Source organism: Zonotrichia leucophrys, chromosome 14 (genome assembly GCF_028769735.1).
Source record: "Zonotrichia leucophrys gambelii isolate GWCS_2022_RI chromosome 14, RI_Zleu_2.0, whole genome shotgun sequence".
NCBI lineage: Eukaryota > Metazoa > Chordata > Aves > Passeriformes > Passerellidae > Zonotrichia > Zonotrichia leucophrys.
The window spans coordinates 13,744,406-13,760,568 of NC_088184.1; the positions used below are offsets into that span (position 1 = coordinate 13,744,406).

The 16,163-nt window shown below is 54.5% G+C and overlaps 1 protein-coding gene across 9 annotated transcripts in view; it reads left to right on the top strand.

The window, feature by feature from the left end:
- The window catches only part of MPRIP (myosin phosphatase Rho interacting protein), a 75,309-nt gene that overhangs the window by 24,380 nt on the left and 34,766 nt on the right, over positions 1-16,163 (top strand). For 4 of the 9 annotated variants that reach the window (XM_064725714.1, XM_064725718.1, XM_064725716.1 and 1 more), the window contains exons 4-8: positions 6,124-6,275; positions 8,175-8,259; positions 11,561-11,771; positions 12,164-12,323; positions 12,411-12,680. In XM_064725714.1, coding sequence (XP_064581784.1) covers positions 6,124-6,275; positions 8,175-8,259; positions 11,561-11,771; positions 12,164-12,323; positions 12,411-12,680 — 878 coding nt within the window. Of the gene's footprint in view, positions 1-6,123; positions 6,276-8,174; positions 8,260-11,560; positions 11,772-12,163; positions 12,681-16,163 lie in introns of all 9 variants that reach the window. The other 5 variants (XM_064725719.1, XM_064725720.1, XM_064725721.1 and 2 more) reach the window with 3 other exon arrangements.

The following is a 16,163-nucleotide window of genomic DNA, read 5'->3' on the forward strand; positions in this document are numbered from 1 at the left end:
ACACGGCTGTTCCCACCATGCACAGACCCCTGAGAGGCTGTTCAGCAGGAAAGAGGTTAACAGGAAAGAGGCAGGCTAGGCTCTGGCTGCCAACTCCGACCCTGCTTTGGAGTGGGGAGCAGCTGGGAGCTGCAAGAGCAGTGCGAAAATAGCCTTATAAGGCCAAGAGGAGCCGGCTCCAGCCTCCGCACAGCCCGGGCCGGGCTCGCTCCGCTCCAGCGCCCGCTTGCAGGATGGGTGCCCCTGGAGATGGGGCTGCACATGGGATGTGTGGCCCCAAACCCGCTGTCTGGGCACCCCTGGCATGGGTGCTGGCCGTGCCTGGCTGAGGTGGCACTGGGTGGGAGACGAGCCCAGGGGTGCACGCAGCCAGTTTGCAGCAGCTCCCGGCCCCGCTCAGTGTTTAGACTCGCTGTCTGTGCACATAAACACCGACTCTGCTGAAAAGTGGCCCCTGGCTGAACTCTCCTGCCCAGCCCCTGCACTTCACCCCCTTCTCAAAGTGCTCCCCGAGGAAGAAAATTCCATCCCACTGGTAAAAGGGGAGCTGATGTTGTTTTATGTCCTGGTGGAGGCTCAGGAGGGCTCTTCAGGGGCTGGCATGCAGGGACAGGTGTGTGTGGCACTTTCTAACCCATCCCAGCTCTTTGGGGTGGGTGACCTGGGGCTATGGGGAATTCCTTCAGCAAAACAAATCCCAGGAGCTGGCTGTCAGCGCCTGTGATGAGCGACCCAGGGTCAACAGTGGGGAAATCTGTGGTGGGGCTGGGGGAAGTGGCATTTGTGGCATTTTTCCATCTGGGGAATGTTCTGCATTGCTTTCTGCACACCAGGTCAAGTGTCCCATCCCCTTCTTGTGCTGGCACAGGTTTGTAGCCAGTACAGAGAGGCACATTGGCAGGTCACATCTGCAGAGCACTGCTTGTGCCTCTGTCTGTGAAAGGGAAGTTTGCAGGTGAGAAAGGTGTGCTCAGGTGGCCAAGAAAAGGATACCTGCCTCTTGCTTGGATGGCACAGGGAAAGCAGAGCCGCTGTGGGGATATGGGAGCACAACCTTCTGCTGCCCTTCAATGGGTGACTCCTCCAGTCCATCCTTTTGCAGAGCCCACAGAGGTTGTTTTCAGCCTCTTTGTCTAATTTAATAAATCCAGGATGCTCAGCCTGCCAGCTGATCTATAAGTGTAATAAATCTGCCCACCACAGTGCTCTGGTCCTGTTGTGGCCCTGTCGAGAGCCTCGTGCCTGGTGGCAGGAAGCCCAAAGGGCTCATTAGAGCCCTGCTGCTGTGCCAGCCATGCTAGCCTGGCACCTGGGCAGCTCAGGGCAGGCTGAGCCAGCCCTGTGTGTGTGCAGAGAGCATGCAAGCTGGGATTTGGGAGCTGCATCCCCAGCTGGGATTTGGGAGCTGCATCCCCAGCTGGGATTTAGGAGGTCGTGCCTCACCTTGCATGGCTGAAAAGGGGTGAGTCTACATCTGAAAAGGGATCTCTGCAACTCCCTGAAAGGTGGTCGCCAAGTGCGGGTCAGTCTCTTCTCAGAGCTAACAAGAGGGAACAGCCTCAAGTTGCTCCAGAGGAGTTTTATTGGATATTAGGAAAAATTTCTGTAATGAAAGAGTGGTCAAGCACAGGAACAGGCTGCCCAGGGAAGGGAGGAGTCACCATCCCTGTAAGTGTTCAAAGAACCCATAGATGTGGTGCTTAGGAGGATGTGGTTTAGTGGAGGACCTGGCAGTGCCATGGGTTGATGGTTGGAGGTGTTTCTACAATTCTCTAACTTTTCAAGGAGTTGGTGCTGTCCTGATGGCCTCCAGGTGGGAATGGTGGATGTGGTTTTGGGTCAGGCTCCCAGTGCCATGCTGGTGCTGGGAGCTGCATGTCCAAGCTCTGTCTGTGCCCTTGCCCAGCTGTGGTTGTCTCTGTGTTGCCTGATGTGCCTGTGACAGTGTGACAGCAAAGTCCTGCTCCCTTCTGTTTGCATCCTGCCTGGAGCACTGCGATCAGCTGAGCCCAGGCACTGGGATGGGGGAAGCTTTAGCAGACACAGGAGCTGCCTTTGCAGAGCACAGGGGAGTGCTGTGAGTGAGCAGCACTCGGCAGCCACCTTCATGAATATTTTAGCTGGGAGAATTAACATTTGTCAGGGCACATTTATGGAGGCAGCGTGGATGTCTCTTCCCCAGGCTCGCTGCTGCTCCAGGGCAGTGCTGGGAGCCAGGGCAGAGCTGCCAGATCTGAGCCCAGAGTGGGGCAGCAGAGCTGTGATCTCCCCTGGGACAGCCAGGCCCCGGTGCCAAGGCAACCAGCCCGCCATGCCACATAGACAAATGGTTGTGGGGTTTTTTTTTTCCTCTCTCTTCCCCTCCTGGTTCTTGGCAGAAAGTAAAATGTCCCTTTTGTTTGGTTTCCTCCTCCCCCTGCCCCATCGCCTTTCTTTAAAGGTTGTGTTCCAGATTTCATCAACCCACGTTGTGTAATAGCCCTGGACAACAGGCTGGGCATTGGCCATGTCCCATGGAGGCCATGGCACAGCCCCTCCTCAGGAGCCTGACCCTGGGGTTACCTGCTCCAAAACATCCTGTGTACAGCTCCTGAGCAGAGCTCCCTTGTAGTTTGTATCAAGCTGCTATGTGTTAGAAATGACAGAAAAAGTCCTTGAAAAAAACCCAGAATTTTTAAAATCAAAATAATCCTGTTTTTCTAGCTCAAATAATCCTGGTTTTCTACCTCAGCCCTGCAGTGCCTTATGGAAATGAGGGACTTTGCAGATAAACCCTTTTGATTTAGAGCATCAGCTCCTGTACCTGGTAGTTCATCACCTGTGAAGCATCTAGCACTGTGCAGGAGGATGCAGTAATGCCCTGCTTGGGATTTCTTCCTTCAGGCTTCTAAGAGGCCCCCATTCTTTCTTTCCTTCCTTTCCACTGCCCAAGGAGGGGGCTACTGCAGTTCTGAGCTCTGCATCCTAGGAGCATCCATCCAAAGATCCCTGCATCTCATGCAGAGCCTGCTGCTGCTGTTGATGTGGAGAGCCTGGCATGACTCACGGCCTGGGCACCCAGGGAGGGAGAGGAGGAGGAGGAAGAGGAGGAGGAGAGCTCTCTATAGGCTTTGTGTGTTACGGAGAGGGACACTGTGAGCACGTGTGTGTGTCAATAGGGATCTGTCACTCCAGAGGGAAACAGCAGCACAATTGTTTCTTGTCTCTGGTTCCTCTGCTGGCACTGGCAGCCTGGAGAGCTGGAGCTGCTCGTGTGATGCAAGTGCTCCTTTTCCTGTGCTGGTCAGGGACAGGCACTGCTCCAGTGACTGGGCTGGAGGCACCTGCTGGCACTGGTGGCCTCAAGGAGAGCTGGAGGTGGTGGCATTGATGGTGTCCTCTGCTTCCACAGCGGTACACCCTGCTGTGCTTCCACTCCTACCCCTAGTTAAATGACACACCCAGCCACCAGATACACTTCTGGGGTAGCTGGAGGCTCCATCCCAGCAGCACTGGGAGAGGGCAGAGGCAGGGACAGGGCTGTCCCTCAGCTGGGGACTGGCAGCATTCAGGAGCTGAGCCTGAGCCTCCACTCCTGCCTCATCCAGACACGAAGCCACCCTGGGGTCTGGTGCTGGGTTCAGCCTTCTATCAAAGCATCTGCTCTTCCAAGGGCTGGTTCAAATCCCAGCCCTGTTGTTTTGGTGTCTCTGCCATGGAACACTTCTCTGCTTCTGCATTTATTTATTTATTCCCTTCCAACTGCTGAAGCCACACATCCTCACCTGGCCAGGGACCGGCTTTGCTCATCCTTCTCCAAGGTTCCCCAGCCTTGAGAAACCCTCCAGCCCAGAAACAGCTGCTCAGAGGTGAAGAAGGGGTCTAAGCCATCCCCTTTTCCTTGGTGCAGTTTGTGTGTGTGCACTCGCATTTCCACCAGGCACCATTTGCATTTTGCTTCACTTCAAAGTGCTTGTGCTGCCTCCAAGGAAGGAAACAAATGGTGTCAAGGAATTTACATCCCAAGTGAGTGAGGCTGCTGGTCTGTCAGGTTTGATTTGCTGTCGAGGGGTGTGGGGTGCAGGGGAGCTGCAGTGGGATGGAGGGTTCATCCCCAGGGCTGCCGATGGAAATGGTCACTCCCAGCTTTGTTCCCAGCTCTTTGCTGCTGTCCTGGCTCAGAGGTGCAGTGCTGGATGGAGACTCATGTGTCAGGCTGTGCGAGATGCCAGCATTCACCTTTCACAGGGAGGGCTGACTGGCAAAACCACTTTGCAGGGCCAGCCCCCAAACCGGCTCCTGGGCTCCGGTCAGGGCTGGGCGTGGACAGCAGGAGCAGCCACCCTGCACTGCCATGGCCTTGCAGGGTGTTGCTTCTTCCTCTCCTCCTGTGCCAGCTCCCTGCCAAATCCCTCTGGGGCCTTACAGGGAGAATGAGTAACCCAGGATCCCCCTGTGGGGCTCCCTCCCTCCTCCTCACCCCCTTGTCTTTGTTGAATTCCCTTGGTGTAAAACTGCTCTGGGAGGGGAAGGAGGTTGGACCTAGACCTTACAGTCCTGGAGGCCTTGGCTCTGCCAGAGGCCAGCAAGACAAAAACTTTTCTAAGACTCCACTTGGAACAGGAGAAAGTTTTTCCGTTGGGTTTTTATAGCTCCCGGAAAGCGGGGTTTTATTTTTGTTGTCTAAGACAAAAAAATCCTCTTAGGAGCTGACTACCCGTGGTGGTGCAGGGCAGGAGGCTGGGCATGCGCCCTGCTGGGGTCTGGGCTGGGCTTTGCTCTCCCTCCCTCCATCCTGGGGGGTCTCTGGATGCTGATTCCCACAAGGAGAAAAGGAGGGTTTGGTGTCCCTGATGTACAACTGGTCCAGTTCATGTACCCAGTGCTGAGCACCTGTGATGGCTCCTTGCCACCCCTGGAATGTCAGAGGATGCTCCCACCCAGGGACACAGCTGCAGGGAAAAACCTTTTTCCTGGGGAAAGGGGTTATTTCCCACCACCCACAAATGGCTAAACTGGGAGCTCTGGGAGTCTGATCTGAATTTTCTGGGTTTGTAGGCTGGGGCCATTGAGCTCTCTCCTGTCACCCTTTCTTTGCATGGCACAGGCTGCTTTTGGAGGGGTTTTGCTGGCAGGGGAGCTGGTTTCCATGGTAAAAACCTTAACAGCATCTGCCAGAAATCTGTCTCCTTGTTGGCCCGGCCATCTGGAGGGCACAAGGAGGCTTTGGCAGGGTGAGGAGGTGTCCACAGGCTGCTTTAGGTCCTCCTTTGGTGCTGTTGGCAGCTCAGAGGGATCTCTCCATCAGTGATTTATGTCCCAGGGGCAGGTTTGCCCTGGGCTGCTGGAAGGACCCCAGTGTCACCGAGCCTGGTGGGGACAGGCAGGCTGGGGACATGGAATGGCTCAGGGGGCAGGGCTGCAGGCACTGGGGATGGGTGGATACGCTGTAATCGGATGAGCCAGCGCTGCTCCAGATGGACCTGTCAGCTCTTGTCAGTGCTGACACCCCTCTGCATGTCCCTCACTGTCCTCTTGGGCCACAGGGGCCACCACCTGTCCCACTTCACCAGGTCTGCTTGGAGCTATGGGGCTGAGAGGTGACGCTGTGCAGAAAACCCACCAAGCAAGGTCCCTTCCACGCTGCAGTCCCTCCGTGGTTTTTTTTTAATTTTAATGGAAAAAACCTGGTACTTGTATCTGTGTGTTTATCCCTGAGCCATCCTGTGCTGAGGACAGTGGGACCTTGCTGCTTTGCCACCCCTGTCCCCAGGTGCCACCCCACCAGCCCAGATGGATTGCAGCTGCAGAGCAAAGCTGCCACTTGGTGCTTTCCTCGGTGTCCAGGTGCCACAGCAGGGCAGCCATCCTTCCCTGTGTGTTTGGCATAGGAGAAGCACTTCAGTGGCAGCAGTGGACCAGGCTGGTGTGGCAGGAGTTGTACTGGTTGGTCTGTGTCCCCAGGTGTGTGGCACAGAGCTTTGCTGTGCACTGGGCACGGCACACAGATGGATCTGGTTATGTGTGGGCAAATCACCTTGGTGTGTAGGATCCTGGTGTGCTCCAGGAGAGCTTTTAGGGCTCAGCTCTGCACTCCTCTGCTCTTCTCTCCTTAAAGTTGCTCCTTTCTCCTTTCCCTTGCAGCCAACCACCCTCCCCCAGGGCACCATCAACATGAACCAGTGCACGGACGTGGTGGATGGGGAGGGCAGGACAGGGCAGAAGTTCTCCCTGTGCATCCTGACCCCGGAGAAGGAGCATTTCATCCGAGCTGAGAACAAGGAGATCATCAGTGGGTGAGTGATGGTCAGAGCTGGGGCTCAGCCATTCCCAGGCTCTTCCATTAGCCACGAGGAAGAGGAAGGTGGGTAGGTGGCTTTGCATACCCAGGCTGATCCTGGGTGCTGGGGTGACCCCACAGTGCTTTTAGGGATCACATTCCATCCCATTTTAGGCACCAAGCCCACTGGCACATGTCCCATAATTCTGGGGCTGGCATGTCCAACCCAGAGTGCCATACACCCTCTGATTCTCATCCATCCCTGGGCAGATGTGGAATCCTGGGGTGGATGCTCCCCACCTCCCTGGTCCCAGGGAATCATCTCACCTCCAGGAGTGGTTTAAATGTCACAGGAATGCAGTGGCTCAGTGACACTGAAGATTAGACCGCTAAAATGAGCAAATCAGGGTAAATTTCCCAACTCCAGGTGTTGGGTGGTGACCTAGAAACATCCTCTTCCATCACTCACATGCCAGCTGGGGTTGAAGCTGGGGCTGGTGAAGGTGCAGAGCCCTGGAGAGCCGAGCTGCCAGCACACAGTGACAGAGTGGGGCTGTGCTGCTGCTCACCTGAGAGCCTTTCCCACATGGAGTGCCCGGAGCTCAGTGCCTCCCTCTCAAAATCTGACATTTGAAACTCCAGCAGGAAGGTGAAGGGATGAACACTTGCTCTTTCCCACTGTTCCCAAGGCACAGCATCTCCTGCCTCCCCCAGCCCTGGCAGCAGCAGAGTCAGCACTTTCTGCTGAGATTTCTATTTCTGAGCCTTATCTTCGGTCGAGACTCCCCTCATTCTGTAAATACTTGTTGAAATAGACATCTTTCTACCAAGAATTTGTGATTTTGACCAGATGAGTGTTTTCATACATTGAAATTTCCCTGCCCTACTGAGACAAGAGAGCACAGGTGAGCCTTGGGTTGACAAACCTGTCCCCCCAGCCCCATTCACAGCGACGTGCTGCAGGGGCTGTGGAGCAGAGCCATGCAGAGCCATGTGGGAATCACAGCCCAGGGGAGTGAGCTCCTCTCCTCCCTGGCAGGAGCACTGACTGCCCCAAACCATGGCCAGCCCCATGGCCTGCTCTCTCCACCTTCTCCCCACGCTCTGGTTCCCAGCTCAGCCTTTGTTGCTGGTCCTGCCTGCCGTGGGAGGGAGAGGCATTGCGGAGTGAGGTGGGGCTGATTTATTGCTCATCAGCCCAGCAATGGGTTTTGAAGCAGTGCTTTTGCTCCTGACTGCAGGCATTAATCATCCCCCAGCAGTCCCACTCTGGGGCCGAGCCAGGCTGGTTTTGTTTGCAGTTGCAGCACGACAGGAAGATTTCCCTGGCTGGGGGAGAATTGGTTTCACGTTCATTCTGTGCTTCTGGCGTTCATTGCTTCACCAAACCCCACTTGATGTTGTCATCTCTGAACACTTTACAGCAGCAGTGTGCAAAGCAGGGGGAGAAGGGAAGGGGAGCAGGGACATTTGGGGTGGGAATGTTTCCCAGTGGTGCAGGGATCCCTGTGGAGCTCTCAGAGATGCGGGGGCAGGTTGTCAGGCCACGGTGGGAGGACACAGGACTTCTCAATGCCGAGTTCATGCTGCTCTTCCTTGGACAAAAGCGCTTTGTCTGCAGTGTGCGGGTGTTGGCATGGCTCACGGGGACGGTCCTGCTGGAGGCTCTGTCCCTCTCCACTGTCTTTCAGGATCCTTGAATCCCTGCCTCATGTCAGCCTTGGCTGTGGCCTCACTTTTGCAGAGAGTAGGGTTTGAGCCAAAGCACCCTGGGGTCATCCTTCTCCTGCCTTATTTTCCCCCAGGAGCTGGTTGGGATGGTTTCTGGGTATTGTTCAGCAAACTGACCCTGACCAGGTCAGCATCACTCCTGTCCCTGTGGCACAGACCTCACCTTCTGCTTCTCTGCCTGCAGGTGGCTGGAGATGCTGATCGTCTATCCCAGGACAAACAAGCAGAATCAGAAGAAGAAGAGGAAGGTAGAGCCCCCAACTCCCCAGGTAACCCAGGGACACACACACACACAGTCACCCAGTCCCTTGCCTCACTCTCAGGGCCGTGACCTTGCTCTGATCCTGGGGTAGATCCCCCCCAAGCCATTGGGATCTCCAGCCCTCTGATGCTGCCTGTGTGAGAGCTGGGGCAAGCCAGGACAGCAGATTGGTGTGAATTAATTCCTGGCCATCACTTCCAGGCTCACACACTCCTGCTTTCCTGGCTGCTTTGTGGTGCCACCCCTGCACACAATCCTGGGAGTGGCCACAAAGCCACATGGTCCCCAAGGGGGACCAGGGAGAGGTGCTGTTCATGGGCCTTTTCCTCAGAAACAGGATGAAATTCCATCGGGCTCCAGTTACTCCCTTAGAGATGACCCCAGAGATAATGGGAATGAAAGGAAAATACGAAAGGCCAGGGCCAGGCTGGGAGCTCCGGGGGCCGGAGCTGGGCTCTCCAGGGACCCGCCAGTGGCTTCGTGCTCACTTTGACTATAAATGGTAAAAAGTGGGGCCGGCTCTGACTCACTCGTTCCTGCCTGGCTCCCACGTGGCTGGAATGGGGGACAGTCCCACAGATGGGGAACGTGACCCCAGGGCCACCCTCGTCCCTCGCCGGGGCTGAGAACAGCCGTGTCCCTGAGGCCGCCTGACCTCTGCCTGTGTGTCCCACCACAGGGAGGGCTCCTCCAGCCTTGCTGGGGACCAAAACCAGCATCAGGGCTCCCCTGAGCCTTGGTTTTCATGTCCTCTTTGATGAAGTTCCAGGGATGGCCCTGGTGCAAACTGGGCCATGGATGGGTTTTGTACAGTGTTTGTTTGAATAAGTTTTCATCACTCCACTGGATAAAGATGTTCTGGGCAATGGGAAAAATGTTAGTAGGGGGATGATCCTTTTTTGCACACCAGGCTGTAAGTCTGAGCCACCCCTTGCCAAGGTCTGGGGTCCTCACAGCCTGAACAACCCCTCAAGTGCTGGCTCTGGTTATGCTTTAGGGAAAATGCCTCCTCCCTTCATGTTCTGAGTTGTCAGTCCTCAATTCCTAAGAAATGGACTGTCGCATTTGGGACACCCCAGGGAGTGGGTGCAGCAGGGCAGGGATGCTCACCCTGGCCAGGGTGCACCACTAAACCCAGGCTGGGTTCAGCAGGGGGACGGGGCGGAGACGACAAGAGGCGCAGAGCCAGAAAAACATCATTCTGGGTTACATTTCATCACCATGGCAACTTCTTGGAAACCGTACAGGATCTGAGCTCCTGAGCACCAAATAAGGGAAGCGGCTGTGGGAAGGATGGCGGCTCCCCGTGGGCAGATGGGCTCCCCAGGTGCTTGGGGATGGGGACCAGGACCCTGGTGGCACACTGCCCTCTTGTCTTGGCACAGACCACCCTGTCCTGCTTGCTACCCTCCTTGCACTCTCTCCATCCCTTGCCTTCCATCCCCATGGTGCTGGAAAAAGGCACAAATTCACTTTGCAGAACCAACCTCCATGTGGGAGCTGCTGCTGATGGATGCTGTGCTGTGTCAGGAGCAACCTGCAAAGGCAGAAGCAGCATCTTTCCTCTGTCTCCCACATCCTGCTGATGCAGGTGGCTGGTCCAGGGAAGGAAAGAGGATGCTGAGGAGAAAATCAGCACTGAATTCTCCTCTGTGAAATGGCCTCTCCTGAAGTTGGCTGCTGTTCAGCTTGCTCTCCATGTGCTGGTTGAGAAAGCTTACATTCTTCCTAAAGATGGCCACACACTAATCAGGCAGTAGATTATGTCTTAGAGCTGCTTAGGGAGGGGTGGGCACCTTTGTGATATAAAAAAATAATTTTATATTCTTGCTTTTTCTCACTCTCCATAGCTTTTGATTGTCTGTGGTACAGCAGACCTTGGTTACAGCTGGATGCTCTTGGAGCGTCAAGGTCATTTTCAACTCCCCATCATTTTGCATCATCCCTCTGCAAAATCACCAGGGTGGGAGCAATGCAGGGAATACCACTCCTGCTGCAGATTTTTGGACAGGGAGTTTCAGGTGTTTTCAGTTTGCTTTGCAAGCAGGTTGCAGTTTTAGGGGGAAAAGGGCAGGATTCTCTTGCAGCTTTTGCTGTGCTCCAGCACTGGGAGAGTCTGGAATGCCTGTGCCTGCCTGCTGCCCATGGGAACCTGAGGCAGGGTTTGGGGCTGAAATGTGGGATTTGAGGCTCTGCCCTGGGTTTGCACAGGGGTGTGGCAGGCTCAGGTAAGCAGAGCGTGCCCAGACACACCTCATGCAACCAGAGGCTGGTTTTGCTGATTTTGGTGCATTCTGCCTCTTGGAGTTGTTCATACCCCTGAGCAGGAGAGAGTTAATGTCTCTGCTCCCTCACAGACTTTCTTTTTGGCCCACATCTCTGCCTAATTAAATACGTATCTACAAATAATTACGTGGGGGTGTGTGTAAGAGATATATAAAGATATATATCCTGAGCTGGTGATTAGCTTTGGGCTTGGATCAATGAAAGGGAGTATAAGGGACCTTGGAGATTGGCCTGATCCTCTGCCTGAGCAGGATGCCCCTGAACTCTGGATCGTTTACCTCCAGCACTGCATTCCTTTAGTGTGAAATTTCCCAAGGGGATTTTTTTCAAATTGAGGTCATTTGCTGCTTGTCATGGCTGTGTGTGGAGCCAGGACACACTCCCTGGGAGATCCCTGGTGGCTCTGGCACAGCCCTGCAAATGCCAATGGAGGTGCAGGGCTAAAACCCACCTGATGTGGGAGGAGGGGATGGAGAGGATGCTCTTTGCAGCCCTTGTTCCCAGCTTTCAGTTGTCTGTTTGTGCACTCCTGTGTTCCCCCCTGCTCCATGGAAAGGGAACAAGCAGCTGAAAAACTTCCCACAATCCAAAGGGGAGTTAATTGTCATTGATTTATGGGTGGCTTTAAGAAAAATAATCTGTGAATGCAGAAGTTTAATATGACAACAGCAAAACATCTGCTAATGAACAAAGCCAAGGAAGGAGTTGGGAAAGCTGCTGCCTCTTCTGGGTCACATTCTGAACCTGGGCTGGCCAGGCTGTGGCCACCAAAGGGGCATCATCCATCATCTGATGGGCTCCAGAGCTCCTTGTTAGCAGAGAAGCGCTGAACATGATGGGGAATGTTTTGAAAGGGTGTAAAGCAGTGACACATGCCGCTGTCCCATCCCTGTCCTGCTGTGACATGTCATGGGCAGCACCCAAGCTATGTGGAGCTCACACCTTGGGGCCAAGCCCTTGGGGACCCTGAGTGTGTAGCTGGGGCAAACTGTCTAACTTCCTGTGTCAACTGTTTTTTTTAGGAGCCTGGTCCTGCTAAGATGGCTGTGACCAGCAGCAACATTCCCAGCGCTGAGAAGGTCCCTGCCACCAAATCCACGCTCTGGCAGGAAGAAATGAGGGGAAAAGACCAAGCAGATGGGGGCAGTGGCATTGGCCCAACCCAGAGCCCCATGCAAGGCCAGGCTGGGGCTGCCAGCTCCATGAAGGACCCTGTGCTGGACAGCAAGGAAGGTGAGAGATGGGGTGGATGAGGTGTCCATTGCCTTGCACCCATGGAGCTGTGGTTGCTGCCAGGCTGGGAAGGACAGAGATGGAAATGCTTGCAGAGCTGTGACTACAGTTACCCATTTCTTGGTTTGAAAGTTTAGTTCTTTCACCTGTAGAAACTTAGCCCAAGGGTTGGATCAGCATCCCCAATTCCCTGCAACTGTCCCTCACCCATGGGCATGAGGGGTGCTCAGAGTGGAAAAGCCAAGGGTGCAGGAGGTAGCATCGCATGGGGCTGGTGCCCAGACCAACTTTGCTCTCACACCTGCCCCTGTCCTGGGTGGAATCAGGGTGTTTCTTTCTTAAAAGCAGAACTTGGTCTCGAAACCAAACGTGGTGACTTCTCTGTCCCTTAGAGGAGAGCTCCATGAATGGGGACCGGATAGACTGCGGGCGGAAGACGCGTGTCGAGAGCGGGTACTTCTCCTTGGAGAAGACCAAACAAGACTCGAAGCTGGAAGAGCAGCAACTGCCACCCCCACCAAGCCCACCCAGCCCCAGCACCCCGAACAACAGGTACAGTTATCCCAAATCGCCCTCACAGGAGCATGCCCAGCCCTTTCCTTCCCCAGGTATCCGATCAGGCGACCGAATGATTCACAGCTTCTCTCTGAACTCCTTGGACTCGAAGAGCAGTTGCCCCATGCACAAGGACTCCAACAGCAGAGATGTGGGAAGGGGAGCTGAGAAATCGGGGCGGCCCCTTTCTTTTAAAGCCAGCCGGCAGTACACCACCCTGGCCGACGTTCCCAAGGCCATTAGGATCAGTAATCGTGAGGCCTTCCAGGTGGAGAGGAAGCGGCTAGAGCGGAGAACCCGCGCTCGTAGCCCTGGCAGAGAAGAAGTGGCCCGGCTCTTTGGGAATGAGAGAAGGTAAGGGATGAGTGGCTCATCTCCTTGCATGCTTCCAGCAGCACTGAGGTTGCGTTCCCAGTGCAGCCTGGATGGAGCAGGTGGAATTTGCTGGGTGGAGCTTCTTTGTTTTTCAGTGCTCCTGGGTTTAAGGGTGCCCATCCTTGCTGACCAGGTGGTGGGATGTCTTTAATAGTGGTAGTGGGCAGGTGTCACCCAGCCTGGCTGCTCTGGGGATATAGAATGATTTGGGTTGGAAGGGACCTTAAAGTTCATCCAGTTCCATCCTCTGCCATAGGCAGGGACACCTTCCACTATCCCAGGGTGATCCAAGCCCCATCCAACCTGGCCTTGGACACTTCCAGAGATGGGGCAGCCAGAGCTTCACTGGGCAACCTGTGCTAGTGCCTCCCCACCTTCACAGGGACGAATTTCCTGCTAGTATTTAATGTAAAGCTGCCCCGGTGTTGGGTGGTGTTGGGTGGTGTTGGATGCCCACCCTGGTGGCACACGCTGGCAGCCAGCACCAATAATTAGGTTAGCTCTCCTCGTGGCGTTAGTGCCAGGTGCCTTACGCAACTGCCTAATGAGCTGAGAGAGGTTTCAAAATGTCACAGCATTAATCTGGGAGGGGAGGGAGAGGTGGGTGCAGTGCCAAGGCAGGGCTCAGCAGGCTGCAAAACAGCTTAGTGTGGAGGAGGACGGGGAGGGCGAATGCAGCGCACGCCGGGTGCCCTCTGGGCGAGGCCAAGGATGGGCTCCCCTCGCCCTGGGAGAGACACATTTGTGCAGTGAGGGCAGTGGAGCAAGCTGGGAGACAGGCCCTGGGCGAGAGGGCTGCCTGCCAGTCTGATTTCCCTGCCCTGCTTCTCCTCCGGGCATGTCCTCTCTCGCACAGTTGCAGTAGGAGCTTCTCCTCTGCTCCTTCCCAGCCCCTAAAGGATTGTTTTCCAGACTGGCTGGGAGAGCTGGGAGCAGCTCTGGGATGTGCAGCACAGCTTTGTGCAGGTGCCATCAGTCGGCAGGAGGATCCCAAACCTGGCCCAGAGTGTGTGCAGGGAGTGCTGGACTGGGTATAAATGAGTAAAGCTTGGGTTTGGCTATGTCTGCCTTGGGAATTGGCTTTTCCCCAGGATGGAGGAGGAGGATACCACCTTGGCCATCCTGGCCAGGGACAGGGCTGAGAAAAGGCTGGTGGCTCTGGTTATCAGGCTGAGTTGGTGCTGCCTGTGACATTGTGTCCCTGCTGCCTTTGCTTGCACAGGATGCCCTGGCAGTGCCTGTCCCCAATTTGACTGTGCCAACAGTCCCTTGCCCTGGGTGTCCTGCAGCACTGGGATCATCCTGCATGGAACTGGGGAGCAGAATTATAACAGATAACAGGGCCTGGGAGAGGACACTGCTGCCAGAGTCTGTCCTTTTTTGTCAGCCCCACTCACTGCCTGCTGGTGGGTGCCTTTTCCCAGGGAAACTCTGTTTTTCCCAGCCTGGCTCAGGCTGTTAACAGTATTTTTGCTTTATCAGTATTGGCAGCAATCCCCTGCATCAGCCCAGGGCTTTTATCAGAGCAGAAGGGGTGCAGGGAGAGGAGCAGGAGCTGCACCAGGCACTGGGGTCTTGCTGCCCACAGGGCTGAACCTGGTCCAGCTTTTGGGAGGGGGGTGATGGCAGAGAGAAAGGGGAGGGGTCCCCACCTGCCAGAGGGTTTGGCCATGGATCACAGCCCTCGGTGCTGGAGGAATGTGCCATGAGCAGGGGTGGCTCAGTGGGTGTTCAGGGATGGGCACATTTGTTTTCTCCTCTGGTAACCTGGGAATTGGCCGTGCAGGTGGTGTGGGTGGAGAGGCCCTGGAGTTGGGACAGCCATGTTGGAGCTCAGTGGATCCAACAGGACACACAGACACTGTCCAGTGTTGCACCAGAGAATTAACATTCCCCAGCACTCTGCTCAGCTTGGCTTGGCTGCTTTTAACTCGAGTTTACTTAGTCCCTGTGTCCCTCTCATTTTTCTCCTCTGAGCTCAGACTGTGCTGTTTGAGGCTGGGCAGATACAATAACTCATTTCCATGCTGTGGGGTTGGCTTTCCCCCCTGGTTTAACCCCATTTGTAATAATCCTTCTCAGTAACCCACTAACATGTCTGGGAGCACTTGTCCCATGCCAACCCCACAGGCAGCAGCCAGGCATCGTGCAGATCTGCCTTTCAGTGCAGCCAAATGAACTCACTCAGATTCTGTTGGTATTTTCAGCTCTTCCTCCCATTTTTTTTGGTGTGTAAATCAGTGCAAATGTCAGTGCTGTGGATGGAAAATAATTATTTCAGGTACCCAGTGTTGCATCCTGAGTGCCACACCTGCAGGCTTTGCTCCAGATAAAGCCATTTGTTGAGGCTTTTCATCCTGCTTCCTTATCACAAGAAATATTACATGTTAAAGGCCAGGAATTTTCTGTGCTGACCATTTATACCTGACTCTGCCTCCATGCAGACATCTGAGCTTGCAGCCACTCAGAATCAGGAAACAGGAGATAATCTCCACGATTTTGGCAGAGCAGCAGAGTGCGAGTTCCCTCTGCTGGCACGTGGCAGGACAGGGCTGCAGCACCCAGCAGGATGTCACACTGGCCTGGGGGACAGGGATTGAGGCCAGAGAGGTGGAGCCATCTCCAGTCTCCCCTGTCACACCCATCCCTAGGGCAGAAGGGCAGGGGCAGCACTTTGGAAGCCCCATGGATGAATCTGGAGGTGTTGCACACAAAAATCACAGCTGAAGAGAGCTGCAGGGATGTCCTTAGACAGCAGTCCCCATGTCCCAGAGAGACTCTGCAGCTGCAGGGATACATCCCTGCACATCTCAGGATTTCTGTTTGACAAACTTGGGGTTTTGTGCACAATTCCAGGGGTGCAGCCTGTAAAACCACAGCTTTCCCAGTTGACCTGATGTTCTTCTCACACTGCCAAGAGTTCACTGTGGTGTCAGCCACATCTGCTGTAGGAATGTGGTCAGGGGCTGAGGTGTATTTCCAGCATCAATTAATAGCAGAATTGCCTGAAATTGCTTAAAAGACTTTTCTTGCTCAAATTCTTTCTCTGGAGTTTCTTGAGGTGTAAAGCTCTGCTCTGAATTCTGCTTCTCCCTATACAGAGGAGCTCCTGCTCTCCCAAATACAGGTTTTTATCTTGTAAAACTATCCTCATCATTCTGGTGGACCTCTTGGGAAATGCCTCTTCCTTTTCCTGACACTCTCTATTTTTCTTGATGCTTAATAATGAATGAATCCAATAAAAATAAAGGCCTTTCTTCCAATCAAAGAAAATCACTTTAATGACAGCTCCTCCTGGTCTTTTGAGCTTTCCTTCCCACTGCACACCCCCTCCACTAACAGCTGAGATCTGCAGCCTGGGTTTAGTGGCCTGGAAAAGATTAACAGCCTGCATGGCCAAGGCATTCCTTGGGATGAGCTTTTGTAGTTAAAAAGCACTAAATAGCACTGCAGCTTTTAAAA